This window comes from Nothobranchius furzeri, chromosome 16, assembly GCF_043380555.1.
Source record: "Nothobranchius furzeri strain GRZ-AD chromosome 16, NfurGRZ-RIMD1, whole genome shotgun sequence".
NCBI classification, from domain to species: Eukaryota; Metazoa; Chordata; class Actinopteri; order Cyprinodontiformes; family Nothobranchiidae; genus Nothobranchius; species Nothobranchius furzeri.
The window spans coordinates 60,978,715-61,006,463 of NC_091756.1; the positions used below are offsets into that span (position 1 = coordinate 60,978,715).

Sequence of the window (27,749 nt, forward strand, 5' to 3'; positions counted from 1 at the left end):
CAAATACCTTGGTGTCTGGCTCACTGACTCCCTCTCCTTCAAGCCCCATTTAGATCATCTTGTGAAGAAACTCAAACTCAGACTGGGTTTCTTTTTTTTAAATAAACTGTTTTTCTTTTGATGCAAAAACAAAAAAACAAAACAAAAAAACTAGTTACTGCAACATTTCTGTCTATTCTGGATTATGGAGAACTTTTGTATACGAGCGCCTCCGCACAGTGTCTTGGTAAGATGATGTGGTTTATGATGCCTTGCTGAGGTTTGTTACCAACTGTAGACCACCGACCCGTCATTGTGAATTGTATTCTCGAGTGGGAGGGCCTTCTTTATCTACCAGGAGATTGGGACATTGGTGCACCTTCATTACGACAGACATTGTACCTGTCTGTCATGGATTACTACTCACCTACATCGGTAACTTAATCTCACGGAGAAGTGGAATTTCTCACAGTCAGCATGCAAACGATCAGTTGTTAGTTTGTGTTCGGTTTGCTCGCACCGAACGGGGCTAAAGGGCTTAAGTTCACTCTGCTCCTTCTGCATGGATCAGGCTGCAGGAAAACTGGAAATTAACCGGATTTATCTCCTTGGATACATTTAAAACCAGACTGAGAGCCCTTGAGACGGATTCCCTTTGTTCTAACTGCCTTCTGTAATTTTGTGCATAACATGTCTGCGAGCTGAAAATTTGTAACTAACTTTTGCTGCCACTTGGCCAGGACTCCCTTGAAAATGTCATGAACTGAACTAGAAGGACCCGTGATGACACCAAACTCTGCAAAGCACCTTTAAAATCTTTATTTGGTGTGGAGTTTACCAGAGGAGAGCGAGGCTGGAGACAGAGTCGGAGAGGAGGCGAGGGTCGGGGGTGGGCAACTCCAGTCCTCGAGGGCCGGTCTCCTGCATCTTTTTGTTGTTTCCCAGTTCGAACACAGTTAATTCACCTGTTCAGCAGCTCATCAAGCTCTGCAGAAGCATGTTGAAATCAGGTGTGTTTATTTTTTTTCAACACACCTGATTTCAATCAGCAGGTGATTAACCGGATTCTGCAGAGCTTGAAGCTCTTCACTCACATTCATGTCATTGTCCACTCGTCTCAGAAAGATCAGTAACTGAGCGGTGTCGGATGCATCCGTGCTTTCATCGCAGGCTAACGAGAAAAAGTCAAACTCAGTTCCTTTTGCCTCTAACTGTCTCTTAATATCTGATGAAACATCTTTAATTCTCCGTACCACAGTGTTACGAGCCAGGCAAATATTGGCAAACTCTTGCTAATCTGCAACGCCTGCCTCCAGAGGGTTAAATAAAGAATAGATAAATACATCAGTTTACTTGCTAATGTTTTAATCTGCTAATTCTTGCAAAAGAACAGCATGGTAGCACTGTTGCCCTGCAGCAAGAAGGTTAGAGGGTCACATCCCAACTGGAGTGTTTTTGTATAGTTAACATGTTCTTGCATCTGCAGACTCCTCGCACAGATGTATGTCAGGCTAATTGGTGATTCTAAATCAATTCTAGGTTGTGCGTGAGTGTTTGGATGGTTTTATGTATTGTTTGTCTCTGTGATGGACTGGCGACCCGTCCAGGGTGTCCTCTACCCACCTCCTACTTGGCGACTGCTGGAGAGAGACGCAAGCTTCCTGTGACCCCACTCAGGGTTGAGCAGTACAGAAGACAAACTAATGAATACATCTTCAAAAACGGCTTTTGATTTTAATGCCACTGAAAGACTTACAAAAACAACTAAAGACCTCATTTACACAGCCCAAGTGCTGTTGTCAAGCGACTGAGCTCTGAGCTGCTAACGCTCTGAACCATGAACACTGCTTCCCTTTACAGGAAGCTGAGCACATTGTGACGAAGATCAAACAGCAGCAGTACCAGGAACTCCTCAATAAAGACCAGCTCAACATGGAAAGGAATGATGGAAAGGTCTTCTTGCATTTTGGTGAGCACCAGAGAATATAAATAAACACAGATGTGCATTATCAACTTGTTTTTTATAATAAGCCATATTTTTACTGGTTGTAGATGAAGAGGAAATCACATTTCCACCCACGTATCGCTTTGAAAGAGAAACAAGGGAGAAGTATGCCTACACCAAGGCCAAAGCCACAGGGGTAAGCCTGGGTTTAGTCAGGAGTCTGTCCCTTGTGAGGCTTCTGCTTCAAACCTCTCAAAACAGCTTCACCAAGAATGCAAAATACAGTTTATCTCACTTAATTTCATTGTCATGGAAGCATTCACCTTCTGGAATGAAAAGGACATGTATGGGGTCTGTTTTAGGCTCATCTGGTCTCAGTAAAACATTTTCAGTGTTTAGACCAAATGATGGCATCGTCAGCTGCCAGGAATAAAGTAGTTTGTTACACGGTGAAGTGTAGTGAGGACACAAGAAGCATGATGACTTGGTTGATAAACAAGGAAAACCAATTTTATTTCCTCTGGTCCAAACAAAAATCAGAAAATCCCAGTTGTCTTCAAAATGGCCACCCATCCAACTCTCCTCCAGTCACTTTCAGAGAGAAAAGATCTCTTGCCATACCCAGTAGTGATGTGTCGGTCGCGAACGAACCAGCTCTAAGAGCCGGCTCTTTGAAGTGAACGACGGGAGCCGGCTCGTCATTGGGAGCCGTCCCCTCCCCTCTTGCTTTGGTGAAAGCTACAGGCGATTGGTCAACATGTGTAACTGCGTGTCCAGACTGCCCAAACACAGAGCAGTAGGGGTGGATCAGACTCAGACACACAGCAGAGCACATGTGGGTGGAGGGAGACGAGAGGGAATGAGGAGGAGGAAAAAGGAGAGCGAGAGAGGAGAGTGCGACGAAGACGGTGAGGAAATGAGCGCCAGCAGTCGGAAAGTGGAGATTTCTTATAGTGTTCAGTTATTAAATCCATAGAAATGATAAATGTTTGATATATTGCATTTTTTTATATGAGTAAATTATTATACATATAGTTTTGCATTATTTTGGTTATAAATGTACTCTACGCAACAGAAAATCTGAGGAGCCACTTGGGAGCCGAAAGAGCCGGCTCTTTTTGGTGAGCTGAGCCAAAAGAACCGGCTCTCTAAAAAGAGCCGGCTCTTTTTGGTGAGCTGAGCCAAAAGAACCGGCTCTCTCAAAAGAGCCGGAATTCCCATCACTAATACCCAGCAGTCCACCTATATACTCTCTGACCCCCCCTCCAATTCAGGTCGGCCAATCACCTCAGTCCACTCAGGCATTTCACTATATAAAGGCAGCATTAGAGGCGGGCTTCCTCTTTAGCTGCTTCAAAATGGCTGCCACACAGGACACCTCCTGAGGGTAACAAACAAATTCATGTTTAACACAGATTACATCAGTCCTGCATGAACACTCTTTAGTTAAAGAAAACATGTTGCTTCTCAACATAGTTGGATTAAAAAAAGATATCAAACATCAGAAATAATTGTCGACTAATAAAACTTTTCACGTGTTTCACAAACATCTTCCAAAACTGTTTTTTTCATGAACACTGACATGAACTGCTTAACTAATGACTGTTTCTTCTGCAGACCAAATACAATTTGCCTTCATGGTGTGATCGCGTCCTGCGGAAGTCTTACCCTCTGGTTCATGTTGTCTGTCAAGCATACGGTGCGTTTTCCAAACCCATAGATGCTTTTTCTAAAAATTAAAAAAATCCTCCGAAATCTGGGGTCGGAGGTCTTGACTGAAAAGGGAGAGCTGTGGTAATCACAGAAGTTCATTGTTGGATTTTGTGTCTCCACACTATCAAACCCTTTTCAATCCCAGATGGGCTTTCGTTGATTTAACATTTTTGGTCTTCAAATGTAATGATTCGAGAACCAAAGCTCTGACATTGACCACGGCTTTCCACGGGAGCCGTCAAGAGCACATTACTGCAGCAGCACGTCATAGCTGCTGATAGGAACCGCTGTGGTCAACAGAACCTTTTCCACTGGAGCCGTCAGCAGCGCGAGTCGGCCGCGTCTCAGGAGCAGCATGTCGCGGCCTTTACGCGCCGGTTCTATTTTCTACGCGCGACGCCTCTGAAACGGGTCAAGTTCGACATTTTTGGGGAAGGAAAGACAGGAAATCGGACGCGGAAATGGAGAGAATCTACCGAGATTTTCAGAATAAAGAACGTACTGCCTTCCGGTTGCTTGACTTTTAAAAACGTTACTAACTGTGCGTCCCCGTGAGAAGTTATCACCTAGCTAGCGGTCTCCTTTGTTTTTCAGGTCCGTATTGGCGATTATAAAACGGACAGAACATAAAACGCAAACCATGTTGTAATTTTCTCCTGCTTGTTGTTGTGTTTACTGACGAAGTCACTCGTGTGACTTCGTGCTCGGTCGGTGACAGCTGCTCCCCTGCTGCTTCGCGTCTCGTGGGAAGGGCCGAGCAGCAGCTTACGCGAGCAAGACGTGCTGCTGCAGTAACGTGCTGCTGACGGCTCCCGTGGAAACCCGGGGTTAGACTCTTCAGACTAATGTGCAGATTTCTACCGATCTTGGTTTCTTCAGATCATTTTTTGTCTTATTTATTTCTTTATTTTCTCGTTCTTGGTTTGCTCCGATCAGCGGACCATGTTAACGTGCGTTGGACACTAACTCTAGGAGACATGACAGGTTCATTTAGGTATTGATAACTGGAAATTAACTGACCTAGTGTTAGGCTGACGAAAACATCTCATTGCAGTGAAAAAGATTTAGCTTTAACTTTGATCTGAATGAAAACTAACACCAATTTGCAGCCACAACACGTGTCTGAGAAGATGATTACTTGTTATAAATGGTTTCGTGGGAGAACATGTTTTTATTGTGCTTTAATTGTAATTTGGTTTTGAAACTGTTTCCACGGTAGGATGCACAACTGACATCATGACGAGTGACCACTCTCCGGTTTTTGCCTCATTTGAAGTCGGTGTTGCGTCACAATTTGTCTCCAAACAAGGTAGTATCACCAGTTGACTTCAGGAAGGCGGAATGAGCTTCAGACGTTGGTTTGACGTCTTCTTTGTTCTCCTTTTTTAGATCTCAACAGCGCTCCTCAAGGTGGAATCCAAATCATGAACTGTGTGGCCATCTTGTTGACGAAATCAAAGACTAAATTCTTCATAGAGTTCCATTCCAGCTGCTTGGAAAGTATGTCTGATTCTCTCACCTATCTCTGGTTTCTTCTATGAACAGTTGAAGAATATTAAAACTAGATTTTCCTACAGAAATGACAACGACCTCAGAAGGAGAGAACACAGAACAAGCATGCGGCTCCATAAAAGTTTGGTTCGGGAACCAAGTAGAGGTACAATAAATTAGAGGTAGTTTTGGTAGTAAAGACTGTTAACCATCTCATAACACTAGACACGTGTTATCTGTCTGTCAAAGCTCACCCCCATCATATCTGACCCCGAGTACCTCTTGGATCAGCACATCCTCATCTGTGTCAAATCAGCCGACAGTGATGAGTCGTACGGTAAACGGAGACTCTGTAGTTTAATGCCGCTCTGACCGAAGATGACTCTTAAGTGTGTGGTATTTCCAAAGGGGCGGGTTGTATCGCACTGAGAGCTGCTCAGTTCTGCTACAGAGAGTTTCACATCACTCTGACTCACCACGGAGAGAAGACTGGCACGCTGACCGGAGGCATGCAGCTACGCACCACCGAGTTCAAGCCCACTGAGAAGTTATACGGTGAGGCTGGAAACCAGCTCAGTGGTTACTTGTTAAACGTCTCCTTGGTTCTTAAAACTGCCTTTTGTGCTTTATTTTGCTTTCAGATTTCATTAAAATTGAAAGAGAAGATCCCGTTCCCTCAAAATGCAAAGGGGGAGACCTCAACAAGTACGGCATTTTCACATTATTGCAAACCGGTTCTCATGCATGACTCCAACATACAGATGTGCCATCATGTCTGCAGGTCTTGTGCCACTCCACCCCATGATATTTCTAACCCCAGCTACATGGGAGTGTCATTCAAAAGTGGAAACGTGACGGATAAGGGCTGGAGTTACAGCATGACACCACGTAATGCTCCGTGTGGACAAGGGAGTAAGGATTGCAAGAAGAGTGGTTATGATCTGAGTACACGCAGTCCCACTGGAAAAACTTTCACCAGGTACACCCCTGATCAGAACTCCAGTCAAGCTGTTTCATTTAATCTCTGGAAAACATCCTTATGATAAAAGACTCATTACTTCCTAAAATCTGTCTCTCAGTGTTAAAGATCTTGTGTTTACTCAGCCAACTCGTGAAATTTTTGCTTAAACTCTGTAAAACTTGCACCCAAGAGATATTAGAAAAAGCTTCTCCAGTCTGACTTTGGATGAGCAGTGAAGAGTATAAAAATTTCTCAGTGGCTTAGTGGTATGACCGTCCCTCCTGGGACATCGGGGTTCAAATCCACAGTCAGGTCATACCAGAGACTTAAACCAATGCCTCCCCCCTTGACAACTCCACTTTAAGGGGTTGGATTGGGTGGTTAAACCACCAAATAGTTCCCAAGCACAGCCACTGCTGCAGCTCACAGCTCCCCACAGGCGGGCCACGTCTTTGTGGCCCCCGAACCTTGTGCTTGTGTAATGAACTGCCAGCACTCACCCACCATCCGCACTGCTAAAGATAGGATCGGGTTCTATTTTTGCCACGTGTCGCTTATTGGATACGTCAATTTCCGCAGTTAACATAAGGCTAGACAGGAAATCACACACAGTTTCAGTGTAAAGTCAAAGTCAAAAAGTTTTATTGTCAGTTCTACCACATGTGCAAGACATTCATGGGCAAGACACATGACAAGAATTGGTGACTGTGGTCCTTCGCAACACGAGTCGCGCTACCTTCACCGGTAATATCAAAATAAAAATACTGCAGTGATGCAATTTCATATATATGAAGCTTATGTGGGACCCAATGACTTACTTACTCACCGCATTGTTCCAGAAGTGCAGCGGTGTGTTTTTCATGGCTTTAATCCTGGCAGTGGAGAGAAACAACATCATCTATGACAGGGGCGGTGTTAGGCCCGGCTACTTGGGCTCAAGCCCCGGATGTTTTATGAAAAGCCCCGGATCTAAAACATGGCATCTAAAACATGCAGTACCAAAGTCCAACAGAGAGGGCGCTGCTGGCAGTAGTTTGTATACAGCCTGCCTGAGCCTCCACCACTGTAGAAGAAGCCCTTCAGCAGCCGGCTTCTTCTGCACTCTCTGCCTGAAACGCATGAGTGAAGATGGACATAAGGACGTTTTTTAGACCAAAAGTACGGCGACAGAACCCCAGCTTTGATGAGACTGGTGCTGACTCAGGTTTGTGAGTCTTATTTGAAAATATTTGTTGTGCTGCTGGTTTGCCTAAAGTTAGCTTACTATCAGGTAAAGTTGTTGGAGAAAGAAAGGGAATATTTACCATCATCTCACACTAAACACTAACAGGAACAATACTCTGCCCTGAATATGCTGAATATGTAGCTTCAGATTAAAAATTATGTGGTACAAGACATATATATATGATGTTGACTAGTGCGTGTCACGTGTGTGTGTGTGTGTGTGTGTGTGTGTGTGTGTGTGTGTGTGTGTGTGTGTGTGTGTGTGTGTGTGTGTGTGTGTGTGTGTGTGTGTGTGTGTGTGTGTGTGTGTGTGTGTGTGCGCGTGTGTGTGTTAAGCCCCGGATCTTCTTCAGTCCTAAATCCGCCCCTGATCTATGACATCAAACAGCGATATCAACGTGATTTCTTTCTTTTTGGTTTTGTGGTGGATTGCATAAACAAACCGTGACCTGAAGTCTCGAGGGATCGTGTGATCTTGCGAGTTCAGAAAAGAGCACAGTGAGGAAGCCGTGCCTCTGCCAAGACTCTCCCGGTGTGAAAAAGGACCGCTTTGAAGTTCGCGAGTAAACCGTTCCGCTGACATTTCATGCCGCTGATGCTTCCAGTGTGAAACCAGCGTCATAAGGCTTTCACATCTGGGTTGGCCCAGCCCAACCCTGGTAGGTAAATTGTGTTCACATCTGGGTAGTCTGTGCGTTTTCCATGCACAGCTGAGAGTAATTTTCGGACCTACCCACTAATTGGCTGGCTGAAGTTCACGCCTACTAGAGGGAGCCTATGATTAGCTGGCAGAATCAACCAGCGGCAGCTTCCTGCATGCGAGATTCATTTTCAGTCTGAATGCAGGGAAGTAAACATCTTCTGTCTGCAGCTCAGAATCACCGCTCCAGCCATGGCAGCCTAAAGACAGACTGCTGTGAGGAGCACAGAGCAGTCTCGGTGAGAGAGTAGGGAGCAGTGTGCTTCATATCAAAGTCTCCAAAAGCAACACAGCTTACGGCCGCTGTTGTTTATTAATTTAAAAGTATAGCAATCGTTGTTTCTGAATTTCAGGAAAGAACCGCCCTCTCCACATTGCACAACACTCTCCCAGCGCCTGTTTACAAGTAGCTGTCGGCCGTAATGTGTAATAAGAGGCTCTAAAAATAGCATGCAGAGCTTTAGCTTACCTCTCGAGCAGAAAACCAGCAACAGCGGCGTCTGTGGGGAGCGGGCTGGACCGCGATAGCCTCTTCCTGATTTCCATGAGAGTGCGGGGGTGCACAGAGTACGCATGCGCAGGAAGTGAAAACTAACCCAGGATTGGCTGCACCAGAATTTGACATTTTTGCGGACCAATGGTTGACGTGATCCACCCGGAAGAAAAACATCGATTGCTATACCTTTAAGGAGGAACCAAGGACTTTTCCACACTTCTTTTGCCCCACCCTCGTGTTCGGAGACATCCACATTCTTGAGAAGACCGTGTGAACAAAACCTGGCCATGCAGAGCTGGACCAATGTTTCAGAGACCGGACCGGGCCAGGCCACATGTGAAAATGTCATTAGATTGTTGACTGGTACTAGGATGCGTGACCACATAATCCCAGTACTGGCTTCCCTTCACTGGCGCCCTGCGCAACTCTGGAGCCATTTGTGGCTTGGCTCCACAATCCACAAATGAATTATTGGCTAACTATACGTCTGTCAGAAACATAATGTCCAGCTGGCAATTTCTTTTATTACTTCCAAAGACTCATCTGAAGACCCGCAGTGACAGAGCTTTCTCTGTGGCTGGCCCAAAGTTGTGGAACAGGCTTCCGTAACGTGGTCCTTGGATGTAACGGATGTTCCATTACATCTAAGGACCACACATAATTAGTGATCCTGGTTCTGGTCTATAGGGCCTTACATGGACAAGCACCATCATACATTGGTGATCTTCTCAGTTCTTACACCTCCAGCAGGTCCCTGAGGTCCAGTGACCAAAGCCTACTGGTTGTGCAGCACCAGGCTAAAGGTCAAAGGTGACAGATCATTTGTTGCTGTGGCCCCCAGACTCTGGACCTCTCTCCCCCTGAGCCTGAGATCAGTGGACTCAGTGGTCTCTTTTAAAAAGCAGCTGAAAACTCACCTGTTCAAGCCGGCTTTTGCGTGACCTTCATCAGCACCCTCTCCTTATTCTGTTCTTATTCCGCCTTCCCCGGGATCCACTGATTTCCCTCTTTCCTGTTCAGTTTCTTTCTCACTTTTCTTACATTTTTTCATCACAATATTTTTCTCATTGTAAACATAATTTTAATAATTTATTGAAAACTTTTTACATTTTAATTATTTTTTGTTTGTGTGAAGCACCTCTTGATTTTTATCCTGGAAGGTGCCATGTAAAAGATAGTTTCTTCCTTTCTTTCCAGTCTGGAGCCTTTAGAGTCTCTTCCTAAGACCTGTGGATTTGACTGGGCTTTAATGCAAGCCAGCCTGGCCAGAGTGTTGTTTGATTCTCATCCACTTTCATTGCTACTGTCTCATTACTGAGAGTGGTTTAATGCTTTTTGTTCTGTCCTGTAAAGCACCTTGGGTTGCGTAAATTGTACTTTCTAGATAAAATGGACCTGAATTAAAGCTGTTTCTTTTGTTTGCTAGCAACGAGGATGAGAAGTTATCAGACATGTTGGACAATCCTCTTTATGGCTCCAGGTCTAAAGCACATGATCAGTCTAAGGACCAAGACCACCTGCAGACAGACCGTCTCCCTCCCGCTCCAGACGGAGATGCAGACCGCCGTCCGTTGCCCTCGCCACGCAACCGCTCCTTCACCTGCTCTGAGGTCAAACCTCAGCCTCCACCTCCCATGAACCTGCACCTCCCGGCACAAAAGAAACCAGTGGTTCCTGTACGATCTGAGGGAGGGCTGACATCGAGCCGACCTCCTTTGCCCATTAAGTCGAGGCCAGAGCCGCAGGCCACCAAACCCAGAGACTACAGAGACAGCTCTGAGCTCCCCAGCAAACACAGGCTGCCAGCAAGACCCAATCAGCTCTCGACTCACAGAGACAGTAAGGAACACTTTTAGACTCCCAGACAAACAACCAAACATGTAAGATGACACGAAATATTTTTTCTTTTTCAGCACATCCAGATCATCCAAAGACAGGCCGTCAAGTGAACTGAGAGAAAGCTGCAACGATGAATAGCGTCGACAGAACAGCTGCTTGCATTATGGAATTAAAATACTTGAAGTCAAGGCTTTTGCCGCCTATTATTGTCATTTTCTGTCACTCAGTGCCATTTTATTTCTTATTACTTCAGTGCAACATTTTTCATACCTGAGAGATAGAAAAGATTCAAGGCTTAATTCATCTCAGTAAGCTTAGCATTCGATAAAAGTTGACAGTCGCCTCTGAATCGTATTCATCCTACTGGACATTGGAGCTTCTGTTTCAGGATTTTATTCCCAGCTAACCTAACTGGTTTGTGGTTTTACCTTCACATTCAATAGATACGGTGAATTTTTATAGCAATGAGAAAAAGTTTATCTCATAACTTCTTAAACTGTTTTTCAAATTTTCTATTTCAGAGAATCTATGAGCATTAAATAAACATTGCATAGCTGTGTTTTCGTTTGGTGCAGCATTGTTTTCATTACAAGGTGGGCCCAGTTCACCTAAATCTACAGTGTTGTTGCTGAGTGTTTCTACAAATTTCCAGAATAGATCAACCAAAACACTGTTGTTTTCTTTTTATTTGTTTTTTTTACTCTTTATTTCAAACAAATAAAACAATGCATATAGTAATTTCCAACTTAGATAACTTATCACAGGTTCGAAAAGGAATAGGAAGAAGCATAGCTTATTTCACCTATCCCTAAATCAATTTACTCATACTTAAAAAAAATTAAAATATCAGAATACAACAACTCAAAAGTATCAACATCAATTACAACAACGTTAATATATATTATCACTACAGTACAGAGACAAATTAGTGATCCTCTTTTCTATATCTGGAAATTTTAATTCTTTATATAATTTCTTTAATTGTACTTTATTTAAACTTTCTTTGATTCTTTCTTCAAGCCTTCCATAAAATAACTCCACTAATTGAAATACACATACTTTTCAATTTTGTTCAAGCATAATGCTGCTTCATATTTAATTCCCTTCTCAACTTATATCCACCATGTCTTTCTGCAAACAGCTTTTGAATATTTTCAGGCAGTATTTTTTATTTACCTTGTACATAAATAATGCAGTCCGAAATTCTATCAAATATTTGAACTTTAAGGTTTGTAATTTTATAAACAAGCTATTTGTGTGTTTATTATATCCCACTGACCAACCTTATGGCTCGTTTTTGTAACGTACAAAGTGCATATAGGGTGGTTTTATAGATGCTTCCCCACACTTCAACACAGTAAGTTAGGTATGGTGCTATCAGTGTACAGTACAGTATACACAACGCCTTTTGATCCACAAAATGTCTTACTTTTCCCAACACCCCAGTACTCCGTGCTACCTTTCCTTTAACATATTTTATGTGAGGTTTCCAACATAATTTGAGATGAAGGATTACACCCAGAAATGTATTTTCATACACTCTTTCTATAATAATATAATTTACAGTTATTGCCATATGTGTGTTTATTTTACGTTTTCCAAACAGGTGATAAATCGGTTTTGGTCAAGACCCTTAGAAAGTATGAAAAACTATTATCACATCTTTGCTCAGGCTCAGCTTGTCGAAAGAATTTTCTCTGAATTAGCTCTCCAACGGTCAAGGAAATGATTAAAAAGCTAAATAAAAGTTCCAGCTCCATCGTTTAAAGTTCCTCCTCCCTTCTGCTCAGCGGTTCCACGGTTGCTAGGCGACAGAACGTTCGCCAAGAGAGTGGCGGGAATTCATGAAGGCTAGGCCTGTCCAAATTCACAGCCGTTAACATCCGGTCTACTGGGCCGACGGAGGACCCAGCCCACGTCGGCCGAGTAGGCTGGGTCCTTCGAAGGATGCAGACCCTGAAATGAGACACAGTGTGTGTGTGTATTTGTTAGCGGCTCCGCCCTCTCGGTCTGCTAGGCAACAACATTTGTTGCATTTTTCAAACAGGAAGTGGAAGTTGAGTAAGAATCTGGTGGGGGAACTTGCTCTTTAAATTAGCATAGTTGCCTGGCAACAAGGCTCGTTTTGATGTGAGGTGTGTGTGTGTGTGGGGGGGGGGGCATGCTGCCGTTCGAGCTGCGTTAACTAAGGAAGCAGCAGGTCATTATCCAAGTCCACTTGGAGTTTCTAGCCCAGATTGTGATTGAAAATGATCGAATAACACAGTCAACAAGGAGGAGTTGAAAAGAGTGCAGAGAGAACTGAGGAGACTGATAAGGAATGGGAAGGACACCTACAGGCAGAGGATGGAGAATCAGCTTCAGCAAAGCAATGTGAGTGAAGTCTGGAGAGGCCTTAGAACCATCTCAGGTCATAAACATCAGAACTCTCTGCCTGTGAGGGATGTGAGGTGGACTAATGAACTGAATCAATTCTTTAATAGATTTGACTCGGCTACGAGGCAGACCTCAACGTCGGCTGCTGACTCTCCCACCCTCTCTACCACTGTTTCACCTCTGACCTCTCACCCCTCCTCACCTTCAGTAACAGTATCTAGTACACACTTTACGCAAGGTCCTGGCTGGTCCCTCTCTACCACACAGGTGAGGGGGGAAATGAGGAGGATAAATGGCAGGAAGGCAGCGGGTCCAGATGGTATCAGCGCATGGGTGGTCAGGTCCTGCGCGGACCAACTGTGTGAGGTAATCGGGCACCTTTTCAACCTGAGCCTGAGGCTGGGAAGAGTCCCAAAGCTCTGGAAAACATCTTGTGTAGTTCCGGTGCCAAAGACTTCACGCCCCAAGGATTTTAACAGCTACAGGCTGGTGGCTCTAACATCCCATCTGATGAAGACTCTGGAGCGGTTGGTTCTGGTTTGGCTTCGGCGCCTAGTGGGCTCTTCACTGGACCCGCTTCAGTTTGCCTATCAAACTGGCATTGGTGCTGATGATGCGGTCATCTACCTCCTGCATCGCTCGCTCGCTCACCTGGAGACTGTTGGGAGTACTGTGAGGATCATGTTTTTTGACTTCTCCAGTGCCTTCAATACCATTCTTCCCTCGGTTCTGAAGGACAAACTGGTGAACGCTGGAGTGGATCATCACTTCGCTACCTGGATTCTGGACTACCTTTCTGACCGACCACAGTATGTGAGGACTCAGGGCTGTGTGTCGGACAGTGTCGTCTGCAGCACGGGGGCCCCCCAGGGAACGGTTCTGGCTCCGTTCCTTTTTACCATCTATACTGCGGACTTCTCCTATAACTCTACTCAGTGCTTCTTGCAGAAGTTCTCGGATGACTCTGCGATTGTGGGTCTCATCAGGGATGGGGATGACAAGGAGTACAGGAGACTGACTCAGGATTTTGTGGACTGGTGCCAGTTGAACTATCTACAGATTAATGCCAGCAAAACTAAGGAGCTGGTGGTAGACTTTCGTAGGCATGAGCATTCCTCGCTTCAACCATTGAGCATACAGGGCATGGACATTGAGACTGTGGACAGTTACAGGTACCTTGGGGTCCATCTGAACAATAAACTGGACTGGACTCATAATTCAGATGCCCTGTATAGAAAAGGGCAGAGTAGGCTGTACCTACTACGGAGACTGAGGTCATTTGGAGTTGTGGGCCCTCTCCAGAAGACCTTTTATGACTCTGTGGTGGCCTCGGCCATCTTTTATGGTGTGGTCTGCTGGGGCAGCAGCATCTCCGCGGGGGATAGGAAGAGGCTGAACAGACTGATCCGCAGGGCCAGTTCTGTTCTAGGATGCCCCCTGGACCCTGTGGAGGTGGTGAGTGACAGGAGAATGACAGCTAAACTGTCATCCATGTTGGATAATATCTCCCATCCCATGCAGGTGACTTTGACAGCTATGAGCAGCTCCTTTAGTGGGAGACTGCGGCACCCAAGGTGTGGGACAGAGAGATTCCGTAGGTCTTTCCTCCCCACTGCTGTCAGACTCTACAACAAATCTGTTGGATGAAGTGTACTCTGTATTTCTAGCTGTATCTAGTATGGTTATTATTTTTTAACCCATTCTTAAGGTATAAACTGTCTATTGTATTGAGTTTATTTTATCTCATTGCGATCGATCTTATTGTATTTTAGTGTTTTTCTCCCTCTGCTGCATAACTTTTACTTTTACTTTGCTTTTACTTGGCTGTAAACGAAACAAATTTCCCACTTGTGGGACTAATAAAGGTCATCTTATCTTATCTTATCTCAAGTCCACAAAACACAATATTTACTGGTCATTACTAGCATTCAGCTTTGTGATAACATCTCCCAGGTGATAAAAAGCCATTAGAAAACACGGCTCACACATTAGAAAAATGTAGGTTTACCTTAAACAGCGTTTGATTCTGTCAGCAGGGCACCACAGGGAATCGAACCCTGTCTCAGTCTACCAGCAGTGCCTTTAACGTTTTGTGTTGCTGAGGAGAGCAAAAGCTGCAAAAAGACGTTCAGAAATCCTCTCAAAATGCTGGAAAATGTACAGTTTAGGCCTAATTTAAGATGCATTACTTTAGCATTTTGTAAAATTTTCTCTGTTATAAATTATTGAGGGTGTTTTTACTACTAAAATGTGTGTTTTTTGTGTGTTTTGTGTTGTTTTGGTTTGCTTTCAGTTTGCTAACTGTTAGCTTTCCAGATTAATTATGTGGCCTGCCCCTTAAAGGGAAGGATTTGTTATCTTCATTATTGTTCTTCCTCCAATGGCTCGAGCGACAGCGTGCAGTTGAACCTTTCGTATTAAACAGCGTCTTGAGTTCAGTTCATCATTCTAATTAGTTATAATTGTCCTATCTACGGAAACCCAGCAGATGTTATCGAGTCACTGACTCGTGTCTGTGATTCTACACAGTCCCTCCTACTGAGCAAGCAGGTCATGTCCTTCACAGGGACACGCATATACAACTAGGGACAATTTAGAGTCACCAAAGAACCTAAACGTGTGTTTCTGGCCTGTGGGGGAACCCGAGCACTGGGAGTAAACCCACGCATTCATGGGGAGGACATGCTAACTCCACACAGAAGGGAAGCTGGTAAGATTTGAACCAGTGACCTTTCTGTGAGGCAACAGTTCTACCCACTGTGCCACCATGCTGCCCTGTTTTTTTCCTTCTGTGTGTGTGTGTTTGAGATCCAGAGAACTCAGCAAATAAATTAGTCTCACGTTGAAGAGACTGTCTCAGCACCAAAGAGGGATGTTTCATCTGTTTCATGAAGCATATCGTTCTCCATCTCTTCAGTTTGTGAGAGTAGTTCTGAGTTTTCGTCCTCACGATCAGAACCAAGGTCGATCACTGAATCGTAATCCATTTCTTCTGGGTGAAGACATGAATCGTACCACGACATGTTTCTTCTGTTTGTTCAATCTTACTTGGGTGTCCAAAGACAGCGATGTGTTCTCAGCAGGAGCTCTGACAAGACTGAAGCAAGTGCTGCTTGATGGCCTTTTATAGTCTCTGGACACAGACGCTCCTTTATGATGTCCCACGCAGACGCAGACTCATCTGTTGTGTCTACCCAGTTCTAGAAGCTTCAATTAATTAATTAATTAATTGATTAGTTAATTTTGTTTCATTATTAATAATTAATTATTGCTATTACTTTTTTTATTCATTGTTTCTGATGCAGCAAGCAGGTTCCTTATTTTTCTTCAACAAAGAATTTGTTTTCTTTGTTAATGGACCTTCTGCTTTGCCAGATGAAGAAGGGATTACCTGAATGCATCGCTATGATCGCTGAGCTAAGCCTTACTGCAGCAAGAAAAGGCTGTTTACCAGCATTATAGTAGCAGATCAAGATAAAGACCCAAATGATCAAGTTAAAGTCCTTGCGGGCCTCATAAATGAGATTTTGTTCATTATAAAAAATTGCTAATATTATTTTATTATGGTTTTATTATTTTCATTTTACTACTCACATTTCTGATATTACAAAATAAACATAAAAAGTGTCGATAAACATCAACAGGCTTTTGGAGAGATACATTTCTAGAAATGCAAGAGGGGGCTGCACACAATCACCCTGAGTACCACAGATGGCCCCCGTGCCATACTGTGAACATGCCTGTTAGCATCTTTGTGTGTGTGTGTGTGTGTGTGTGTGTGTGTGTGTGTGTGTGTGTGTGTGGCGGGGGGGGGGGGGGGGGGGGGTCACCTAAAAACCTGAAAAACAAGGCAAATATGGGTCAAGCCTTACTTGTGTCAGCCTATAGAAACCAGGTTTGCTTATCATAATGGCAAAACATGCAAATAAAACATATTTAATCGTTAAACTTTCAGCCCTGGTTTGACCTTATTTTAAATAAAAAATAGGTTTCAAAGCGCTAGCAGAAATTTTGAGAACCAGTGAACTCCTCTAGAAAGATCATGGTGAGATTCTGCACACAGTCTGGGCCAAAACCAGTTCATCAGAGACCACCGACAGATGGGACTGGAGAGCAGAGACACTGATGGGACTATACCTGCTTGAACCTGAGGGACCAAGGCAATCAGCATGGATGACTGGTTTGAGACTGGAAGCCTTCCCACACCAGGGTGACCAGTATAAGGAGTAGGGATGGATTCCAGATGTGGTACTTTTTAAGGCACCGACTGAATTATGTGGTACCCACCAGGGATCAATTCTCCTACGACTGGCTTTTTCATATAAGAGGAAACCGTCTTCCCTTGCTGCAGAGTTTTTATGTTTACAGCCGGACCTTGAGTTTTTTGAAGAAAATGTGAATTCAATTCAACTCAAAGCTTTGTTTATAAAGTGCCTTCCGCGACCTTGTCAGGGAGCCCAAGGTGCTGTACACAGTACATAAGAAACATAAATCACAATGAATAAATAGAAAATAAAAGCAATTAAAATAGTGCAAAGGGGGTAAAACATTGAAGTAGAAACAAATAGATAAAACAAGGGAACTCATCTCTATACCAACCATTCTGTCCTGTTTTGCACCATACCAGTTTCCGTTTTTTATTCATTTATTTATTTTAATAAAAGAAGCAGACAAACGCCAAATGTGAGCTTGTCATAAATCTTGTTGCATTTTATCCCACTGTTAGACTGACTTCTTTTCTCTGCTGGGTTTATCTTATCACCTAATTATTAGACTATCTTATGTCCTTGCTTTAATGGGTTAAGGCTGTTTACAAGTTTGAGCACATCTGTCATCATCTGTTTAAATGTGTGTCATCTAATCACAATTTAAATCAACGCTGATTAGGATTTAGACCTATTTTTCACCAGTTTTCATTATTCTAGAAGAAAAACATACCTGCTGCACACAGCTGGGCAAAATAGGGCCATTTACATATATTTCATACGTAGGTAAGGCACACATAGGTTTATCCTATTTACCAGGGCTGCCGACTTCTTTAAAAGTCTCAGAGTGAGATTTTCTTTATTTTAACATATCTCTCTCTCTCTCTCTCTCTCTCTCTCTGTGTGTGTGTGTGTGTGTGTGTGTGTGTGTGTAGGGACGTGGACTATTAGGGTTTGTTACGCAAAGTGATATTAAGGCAGATTTAATTTTTCAGAGGCAAATTAGATGCTGTAATCACACTTAAGTGTGTAAAAAAACACAATGTTGATTAATTATGAGCAAAACATGTCAAAGAAATGGATACGATTCAAGCTGAATATGTTGAAGACCTCTGGCTCCCCCTGGTGGTAGTTGTCTGTATTTGCAGCGCTCCCTGATACGTCATCAAAAGCGGACGCGACTACTGAACAAAGCTACCGCAAAAATGGTGAGCTAACCTCGTTCAATATTCAAAATGTATTTAGCATGACACCAAACACATGACAGTTAAATAAGTCGTTACCTTAGTCTTTGTGTAACTGTTAGTGTTTCCATTCTCTCTTTGTTCATAAACTGTCGTGCTCGACGTGTAGCGTGCAGCTACACGCTAACGTTAGCATGTCGTTGTGCTCCGCAGCTTTTCTACTCGTTTTTCAAGTCTCTGGTTGGGAAGGACGTAGTGGTGGAGCTCAAGAACGATCTGAGGTTAGTGTTTTACGGCTTGGCCTCCACTGCTGTGATAAATCGTTGAAGCTGTTGTTCATTTGCAGGAAAGAACGCTAGCAATTCGACCCACTGTAGCACCACGTTGGAAACAAGTGGTCTCTAAACGCGAAGCTTTGAATGAACTTCTGCTAAAGCTTGAGCTATTTCTTTGTATATTCCAATGGACTTGTAGCTTATTAGTACTGCGACGTTTCTACACGAGTCTGACTCGGAAATTAAGGCAACCGAGCTAAACGAGCCATGTAGCCTATTCAAAAGTGTCCAAATGTTTGTTTTCTTGAATATTTATCCACACATCTGTTTTCAGCATCTGCGGAACGCTTCATTCTGTTGACCAGGTATTGAAAATACACTTTTTGAAACTCTTTCAGACAAACTTCTGCAGTTTTTTGACATTTACATTCCTACTCTTTTTGGTTTTTAGTACCTGAACATAAAGTTGACAGACATCAGTGTGACGGATCCAGAGAAATATCCACACATGGTAAGTAGCATACTTGAGACACATCGGTCCTAAGGTCACGTTGCTTCAGATGTCTGTAGAAATCTGAGGCTAATCTCACTACGAGTGTTTTCCACATTCACAGCAGGGTTAACAAACACAAACTCAGCCCTCTAATTGGTAAAAAGGTGTGATTATTCACTTAAACCAAAGATGCGACAGATTTTTGTTTTGTTTTCAGGTCGAGTACTAAAGCCTTACCTCTAGTCCTCAGAAAATAAAAATACAACTTAATAGGGCTGGATGAAAACTTATTTGTCAGTGTCCTTTTGCAGAATTCCAATTTTACAATATTATACCTCCATATTTTTTCTTCTGTAAATATTTGCAAGTTAACTCCCTTCAAGCTGTCTACAGAAAGTGTAATCATAAATTCATCAGCAGATTAAATGCACAATTTAATCAGATTCTTGTCAAACATCAACCTAAGTGCCATTCTCTATCAGTTTGAGCTGTAGAAACACTTGTACAGCTGTATGCTAACACACATGTAGGTTTAGATATTTATGCCGCTGGTTTGACCCGTCTCTCAGCACCAGCAGGATAAATAAATCTCCGTCAGCAGCCACGGTGAAAAGTAGCGATGTAAGACAATATCGATATGGCAATATATCGTGATGTTTTTTCCTGCAATATTATATTGATATCCAAAAGCCATGTGTTGAACTTTTTGGAATAGTTTACATGCAAACATTTGTGTATTTTCTTTTCTTTTGGTGCAATTCAAACACTGACCGCTAGCTAGCAGCAGTGTGCATTGGGTTTTGTTTCCACCACTGAAATATAAATCCCTCTATTATGGTTCAGATACCTCATGTTTAACATGTTAAGTATCAGTTTGGACTGTTTATTGAAATTTTCTACAATAAATTCAGTCTAAAAAATCGCTGATATCGTCTGGCTGAATGTATCGCAATATATCGTGATATATCGTATCGTCTTCCCTGTATCGTGATACGTATCGTATCGCCACAATTTCACCAATACACATCCGTAGTGAAAAGGCTCACTAAAACACGAACAAATGTCCCCAAATAATTAAAAACCACTAATCCAAATGCAAAGTTTAGGGCAGAAAATTGACCTAGAGGTTTCCTGATCGAGCAGACACGTGAGAATACATGTAATGATCGCATAGAGACAGAACAAGCTAGTGGATAGCAATAGCTGCACCTGCTAATGCTAGAAATTCACTGTTTTTATATTTATATTGATGTAAAGATATTGAGTCATCAGGTTTCTTGTTTGAAATTATATCCACATTTAAAAAATCTCAGCCCTACAACTGAAAGTAAATGGGTTTTTAACTAGAAATTTATTTCAACCATACTTACTCACAACTTGGCTTGCTCATGGGTATCTCCTTAAAAATGTATCAAATCTTGACAAACTAGTTTTATTTTTACCTGAAGTCATAAAAACTCAAGGAAAAGTGATTTTTAAATAGTCTAGATTAACTCACAAACCTGTGGATTTGTAGCCCACAAACGGTTGTGTTTTATTAACACTCTCTGCAGCAAAGATGCTTTTAGTTAATACGTTTACTCGGACGTTCCGAGGACTCACCTTTACCACAAGGGTTAGACTGAATGAGCTTTCCACCGAACGTGAAAGCGTCATGAAATGGACGCTAAACTTACCTCGCTGAAATTAGCCACCGTTATAGCGAATAGGTTCCTTTCTACCGGCGGCTAGTGTGTAAGTGGCAAAAGTGTACGCCATCGTTACGCTATTTGTTTATGTGCTACCCTTCCAAAACCATCAAACCGGCCGGACAGGAAGCCGAACACAGAGGCGGTGTCAAACATCCCAAAACGTTCTAAGTAAGTCACGTTCAGATAGACGTACATCATTTCCTTTGAAACCCCCGTAGCCAATGTAAACGGAACAGAACAGACCTTGTGGATACCTGCAGCTGTCTTTCTCCTTGCCTGTTATTGTGTGGTCTTCTGAAATCACATGTGCTGTTCTCCTGTGGTTTAGTGACATAGCAGGACCAGCTGCGTGGAACACTTTAGCTCCCTTTTCGCAGCAGAGTCACTCCCGGTGGGAAGGGAGCTCGCCGGTAAAACACCTCTATTTCATGACGCACAGCTTTTGCGTCAGGTGGAAATCCGGGCTTATGGAGCGTCACCAGAAAAAGTATTAAAAGTCACCTGCAATGTCTTCCTTTTGGTATTAACTCTTTTTTTTTCATTTGCTTGGTGGTTGTGTGTGTTTCTCATAGTACTAAGGAAAGAGTGTGTAAATAAGTATATATAAAAGAAGATTTATTGCTTAAAAGAATAAGTTTTACCCAAACAAACACACATTTTTCTCACTTTTGGTGCTTTTAGCTCGCATAACATACAAATGACTTTGCTTACTACAACAAGAAGATGGTGACCATTTATAAAAGGTGGCAGAACATGGCCAACAACAAAGTACACATAAACCATATAAAGTACACAAAACCAATTCTCAAATATCTATTAAAACATTGCGTAAAATAATTTTTGAGCTTCCGTCGCTACAGTTCCAGTTATGAAAGCAACAAATTGCACATATTTTTTACATGTTCTGCCTCTAAATAATCTTTTTAATCCATTTATGTGTCGATAAAACGAGCAGACAGTGAATACCACTGAGAAGGATGGCAGCAAAGATAATACAGGAATGGCTCCTGAAATCATACAGGAAGTCCACACACCGACATAAGCACCCAGGTTTGAACTATTCTGCTCAGTCGGTGAGCTAACAGCTGGTGTATACTTGAAAGGTTTTAATTATAGTATTCAAATAAAACAGAAGCTGTTTTTAGACGGCCGTGCATGAAGGTTTCCTCATTTTAGCACCCAACCCTGTTTTGCATTGTCTTTGCATTGAACTCCGCCGTTTCCTGTTGTGTTGCTCTCTAGCTGTCTGTGAAAAACTGCTTCATCCGTGGATCGGTGGTCCGATACGTTCAGCTGCCGGCTGACGAGGTGGACACTCAGCTTCTGCAAGATGCGGCGCGAAAGGAAGCCATGCAGCAGAAGCAGTGATGGGGCAGTGGGGTTGGGGTGGGGGGTTGGATACTTTGGGTTTTGATCATTTACGTTTGACGAACTCTGATCAGCTTTTGTTTGTTGGCAGAACTGCTGAATTTCTTCTGTTTGTCACAGAATTTTAGATGCATTCCCATTGTTGATGCTCGATAATTTGCAGACTGAAGGTCCGTAGCTCAGAGGAAGTTTGTTTGATCCTTCTCGTGGAAAATAAATCCAAATTCAGTTTAGAGCTCAGAGAGGAGAGACAGGGATCTGTTGTGGTGTTTGTGTTCATTTTTCTGTTTGAGATAAAAAAAAACTTGTTTTTTATGCCATTTAGAAATAAAGGTATTTATATTTTGCTCGTGTTCACTGATTTTTTTATTTATCCTGAAACTATCAAAACGTGTAGAATCTGTCATCAGCGTTGACTTTTGAAGGATGGACTGTGAGGAAATAAAGTTCTCATGACCTGGTTGACCTTGACTTAGCCATAATTTGGGAAATGACTGGAGTCTAATATTGTAATGAAACCACGCAGTGACCACAGGCCTCTTGTGTTTCTGGTTAATTTGGAAGATGGTTTACTTATTGGGACTGCTGACTTGTTTACATTCCCTTTGGTTAGGATTGTTAATACCACTACTTTAGTATTTCAGTGTACTCAGATCCAGAAGGTGGTTTGTGTTACTCTTTCAAAAGAATATTAGATTTCCAGAGAAACCGCTTACTCTTAGAAACATAATCGTTGACTTTGTTTAGGACTCCATGACCCCATGTCTCACATTAGTGAGTCATTCTGTAAGCGGTCACCTGTTTTTGTGTTACGGCTTCACAAAATGAGGCTTTTTAGAAGTTCTTTAAGGTAAACACGGCCTCAGATAACCTCCGGGAGCCTGACACCACACACGCAGGCCAGAAGCGGCCCTCGGACCGTGTCACTTTGACCTTCGATCGGGTCTTCTGACTTCTCTGACAAAATGATCAACCGGTGCAACACACGTTTGCTACGTTTTGTCAGACAAGAAAAGCAGCTTTACTCTAAAACTGAACCCGTTAGATTCGAGGATAATTATTCCTTAATGTAAAAATGGCCTCTTGATAAAAGTTTAGAGCACCCTTTTCTTCCATTTTCATTAGTTATATGAAAACAAGTCAACAGCAAATAACAAATTTTGCTCCGTGGGTTAATAGTTTCTGATTGGCCTTTAGCTTAAGCTTTTGACATAATTATGAACCTCACTTAAAACGACATTGTTTAAAAATGGACTTCACAATATCAACTTCCGTACTATTGAGGTTCTTTTTTAAAATGTTTTTCTTATTTTTTATTCTCCCTGTGTTTTATTGATTTTTAGCTGTTAGTTTTGGGAATTTTTTTGTATTTCCTTTTTATCTTTTATCTCTGTTCTACATGTTTGTATAACGCCGGTTTAATTAACTAACATTTTTAGTGTACAGCGCCTTGTTTGGCTGTAACGCCTTGTTGAATGCGCTTTATAAATAAAATTGGAATTGGAAGCTTTAAGATTCAAGTTACCATAACTAACAAAGAACATCTTTGGCATCTTGATAAACACTTCTAAGAAATTCTTACATGTTCAGTGTTTTTTTAGTGAACTGTTGTGAACTTGTAACCCAACGCCTGTGGACTCTGACACGCAGCAGCTGATTTGGTCATTTCTCTGACGATTGCAGGCTCCGACCTCGTGGTGAACTTCCTTGGACGTCCACTCCTGGAGTGATAATCGGCTGTCTAATGATTTTGTCTAATGAACAGTCTTTTACATTCTAGAATGACTAAGTGAAATAATTAGGAAATTACCTTATCCTTTCCATTTAATTGGTATTAACTCCCTTTTGGCAATGCATACACACACACACACACACACACACACACACACACGATCAACAAATGGACTAAAATGCATTTAAGAATACAGGGAGTGCAGAATTATTAGGCAAATGAGTATTTTGTCCACATCGTCCTCTTCATGCATGTTGTCTTACTCCAAGCTGTATAGGCTGGAAAGCCTACTACCAGTTAAGCATATTAGGTGATGTGCATCTCTGTAATGAGAAGGGGTGTGGTCTAATGACATCAACACCCTATATCAGGTGTGCATAATTAGTAGGCAACTTCCTTTCCTTTGGCAAAATGGGTCAAAAGAAGGACTTGACAGGCTCCGAAAGGTCAAAAATAGTGAGATATCTTGCAGAGGGATGCAGCAGTCTTAAAACTGCAAAGCTTCTGAAGCGTGATCATCGAACAATCAAGCGTTTCATTCAAAATAGTCAACAGGGTCGCAAGAAGCGTGTGGACAAACCAAGGTGCAAAATAACTGCCCATGAACTGAGAAAAGTCAAGCGTGCAGCTGCCAAGATGCCACTTGCCACCAGTTTGGCCGTATTTCAGAGCTGCAACATCACTGGAGTGCCCAAAAGCACAAGGTGTGCAATACTCAGAGACATGGCCAAGGTAAGAAAGGCTGAAAGACGACCACCACTGAACAAGACACACAAGCTGAAACGTCAAGACTGGGCCCAGAAATACCTCCAGACTGATGTTTCTAAGGTTTTATGGACTGATGAAATGAGAGTGAGTCTTGATGGGCCAGATGGACGGGCCCGTGGCTGGACTGGTAAAGGGCAGAGAGCTCCAGTCCGACTCAGACGCCAGCAAGGTGGAGGTGGAGTACTGGTTTGGGCTGGTATCATCAGAGATGAGCTTGTGGGGCCTTTTCGGGTTGAGGATGGAGTCGAGCTCAACTCCCAGTCCTACTGCCAGTTTCTGGAAGACACCTTCTTCAAGCAGTGGTACAGGAAGAAGTCTGCATCCTTCAAGAAAAACATGATGTTCATGCAGGACAACGCTCCATCACACGCGTCCAAGTACTCCACAGCGTGGCTGGCAAGAAAGGGTATAAAAGAAGAGAAACTAATGACATGGCCTCCTTGTTCACCTGATCTGAACCCCATTGAGAACCTGTGGTCCATCATCACATGTGAGATTTACAAGGAGGGAAAACGGTACACCTCTCTGAACCGTGTCTGGGAGGCTGTGGTTGCTGCTGCACGCAGTGTTGATGGTGAACAGATCAAAACACTGACAGAAGCCATGGATGGCAGGCTTTTGAGTGTCCTTGCAAAGAAATGTGGCTATATTGGTCGCTGATTTGTTTTTGAATGTCAGAAATGTATATTTGTGAATGTGGAGATGTTCTATTGGTTTCACTGGTAAAAATAAATAATTTAAATGGGTATATATTTGTTTTTTGTTAAGTTGCCTAATAATTATGCACAGTAATAGTCGCCTGCACACACAGATATCCCCCTAAAATAGCTACAACTACAAACTACTTCCAAAAACATTCAGCTTTGATGTTAATGAGTTTTTTGGGTTCATTGAGAACATGGTTGTTGTTCAATAATAAAATTATTCCTCAAAAATACAACTTGCCTAATAATTCCTCACTCCCTGTAGTTAAAACTGTCTGAAGCTCCGTTAACCTGAGACCCAGCTTTGTGTTTGGTGTGATTTTAAAGAAAAAACAGCTTTTACAGACTAGTTGACTCATAATTGGGAACAAAATAAAGATCAATTAAAAAGTCAAATTTCCTATAAAAAAAAATTCTTGTGTGTGGCTAACAAGAAGGTCCAAGATGATGAGAATAGAATCATATAGTGCATGAAGTCGATGTCCTCATATGTGGACACCGCTCTTAGGAGTGTCATCATCAGCACAATTTCTTGTTCCTACTAGAAGTAGTTTACCCGTTCGGCCTCGCATCAACAAAAACGAAATGATGACGTACTTCAGGTGTTATGCTGGGGAAGGTTCTCAGTCACACAGCTCATGGTAATCCAGTGAAGGCACCTGGACCCCTGTGGATTACTTAAGGTGTTTCATTTTACGCTGCTAATGTTTCATTTTAGGACTTCATAAAAACCAGATGATTTGTTCCTTTTTGGCCTAAAAATTCTAAGTTTATTTTCAGTATGTATTTATACTGTCACACGTTTACTACTCGCATTAATCACACAACTGTCTGGGTTTAAAATAGTTGATTAGTAGGAAAGTATAGTTGAGTGGAACTATAATGTGCTTATTTGACGGGGCGACGGTGGCACAGGAGTTGAGCGCTCGCCCCGTAATCGGAAGGTTGCAGGTTCGAGCCCCGCTCAGTCTGTCGCTGTCGTTGTGTCCTTGGGCAATACACTTAACCCACGTTGCCTGCTGGTGGTGGTCGGAGGGACCGGTGGCGCCAGTGCTCGGCAGCCTCGCCTCTGTCAGTGCACCCCAGGGCAGCTGTGGCTACATCGTAGCTCATCTCCACCAGTGTGTGAATGTGTGTGTGAATGGGTGAATGACTGATTGTGTTGTAAAGCGCCTTGAGGGGTTCCAGGACTCTAGAAGGCGCTATATCAAATACAGGCCGTTTACCATTTATTTGAGAAGAAGCAGCAGCAGGATCTGCAGCGTTGAGCTGCTCGGCTGTCATTCCTCCAGGTCCTGTTGGTTGTGAAATCGTTTTTTTATTTCTCAACAGAAACATGTCTACAAAATCAAATGCAAAAAGGTTTCTAAATCTCTAACCCTAAACATGTCTAATGTCTATTTTTTGCATAATTGTCTGTTTTCTGCTGTTCATCCACAGTAAGTTCAACAACAGAGAGCGGTCTCTGGTTTTTAGCGTGAGGAAGAATTGAGCCTTACGAAACGGCAAAATCCCGGTCAGCGTGCGAGTGGATTGGCCTCTACGCTATCAAAGTTCTCACGTCCATTATTTTATAAGTTAAACAGTCAAACGAGTTCACTCAAGATTTAGGTCCTTGTTAGGAACACCTTACTGGTACCAGTTGGACGTCTTCCTGTACCTTCAGAGCCGTCTGTGTCATAGACCCAACAAGGTGATGGAAACGTTCCTCAGAGGTTCTGGTCCATGTTAACATGACATCATCACACAGTTGCATCCATGATGGGAATCTGCTGTTCGGTCACATCCCAAAAGTTCTGGACCGGATGGAGAGCTGGTGATTGTGGAGGTGGCTGGAGTCTAGTATACTCATTGTTATGTTCTATAAACCAGTTAGAGATGATCTGAGCTTTGTGACATGGTGCTTTATCCTGCTGGAAGGAGCCATCAGAAGATGGGTCCATGTGGTCGTAAAGGGATGGACATGGTCAGCAACAATACTCAGGTAGGCTGGGGAGAGGTCCAAAGTGGGACCAGAACTTCTCCCCCACACCATTACACCACCAGCAGCAGCCTGAAGCATCGATACAAGGCAGGATGGATCCGTGCTTTCATGTTGGTGACACCAGATTCTGACCCGACCATCTGAGTGTTGCAGCTGAGATCCAGACTCATCAGACCAGGAAACAGTTTCCAGTCTCTTCTGGTCCAGTTCTGGTGATCTTGTGTGAGTTGTAGCCTCAGGTTCCTGTTCTTAGCTGACAGGAGAGACACCTGGTGTGGTCTTCTGCTGCTGGAGTCCATCTGCTTCAAGCTTCAACCTGCTGTGGATCAGAGATGCTGTTCTGTAGACCTTGGCTGTCTTTTTATCATCTAGAACCAGTCTGACTATTCCCCCGACCTCTGATGTTACTGAGATGTTCTCATCCACACAGCTGGACGTTTACTCTGTTAGGGACCATTCTCTTAGTTCTAGAGATGGTTGTTTGGGAAAATTCCAGCTGTTTCTAAAATATGTCCTCATTAGCGTCACTTTGGACAAAAGTTTCTGTCAAACCCATAAAAAGACTCCGACCAGCCCGTCACTAACAACCATGACACGTTTAAAGTCCCTTAAACCTCTTCT

The 27,749-nt window shown here is 42.9% G+C and overlaps 2 protein-coding genes across 2 annotated transcripts in view; both read left to right on the forward strand.

Annotated features, from left to right (window-relative positions):
- inpp5d (inositol polyphosphate-5-phosphatase D) overlaps positions 1 to 10,536 on the forward strand; it is a 28,988-nt gene extending 18,452 nt beyond the window's left edge. The window contains exons 16-27 of the mRNA XM_054749669.2: positions 1,840 to 1,948; positions 2,032 to 2,120; positions 3,542 to 3,623; positions 4,857 to 4,946; positions 5,027 to 5,137; positions 5,215 to 5,294; positions 5,378 to 5,465; positions 5,537 to 5,683; positions 5,770 to 5,833; positions 5,910 to 6,107; positions 9,936 to 10,348; positions 10,423 to 10,536. Of these exons, the coding sequence (XP_054605644.2) occupies positions 1,840 to 1,948; positions 2,032 to 2,120; positions 3,542 to 3,623; positions 4,857 to 4,946; positions 5,027 to 5,137; positions 5,215 to 5,294; positions 5,378 to 5,465; positions 5,537 to 5,683; positions 5,770 to 5,833; positions 5,910 to 6,107; positions 9,936 to 10,348; positions 10,423 to 10,463 (1,512 nt within the window). The 3' untranslated portion in view covers positions 10,464 to 10,536. The remainder of the gene's footprint in view (positions 1 to 1,839; positions 1,949 to 2,031; positions 2,121 to 3,541; positions 3,624 to 4,856; positions 4,947 to 5,026; positions 5,138 to 5,214; positions 5,295 to 5,377; positions 5,466 to 5,536; positions 5,684 to 5,769; positions 5,834 to 5,909; positions 6,108 to 9,935; positions 10,349 to 10,422) is intronic.
- Positions 10,537 to 18,057: 7,521 nt separating this feature from the next.
- On the forward strand, positions 18,058 to 22,287 carry smx5. The gene is made up of 5 exons (XM_015962366.3): positions 18,058 to 18,137; positions 18,327 to 18,394; positions 18,723 to 18,753; positions 18,840 to 18,899; positions 21,815 to 22,287. The coding sequence occupies exons 1-5, from the start codon at positions 18,135 to 18,137 to the stop codon at positions 21,938 to 21,940; spliced, it is 288 nt and encodes a 95-aa protein (XP_015817852.1). The 5' UTR covers positions 18,058 to 18,134; the 3' UTR covers positions 21,941 to 22,287.
- Positions 22,288 to 27,749: the final 5,462 nt, after the last annotated feature.

Bases quoted from the DNA above. Each gene is read 5' to 3' on its own strand.
- smx5 (XM_015962366.3), top strand. The intron at 18,754-18,839 runs GTATTGAAAATA...TTTGGTTTTTAG, and splicing joins CGCTTCATTCTGTTGACCAG to TACCTGAACATAAAGTTGAC. The intron at 18,900-21,814 runs GTAAGTAGCATA...GTTGCTCTCTAG, and splicing joins CAGAGAAATATCCACACATG to CTGTCTGTGAAAAACTGCTT.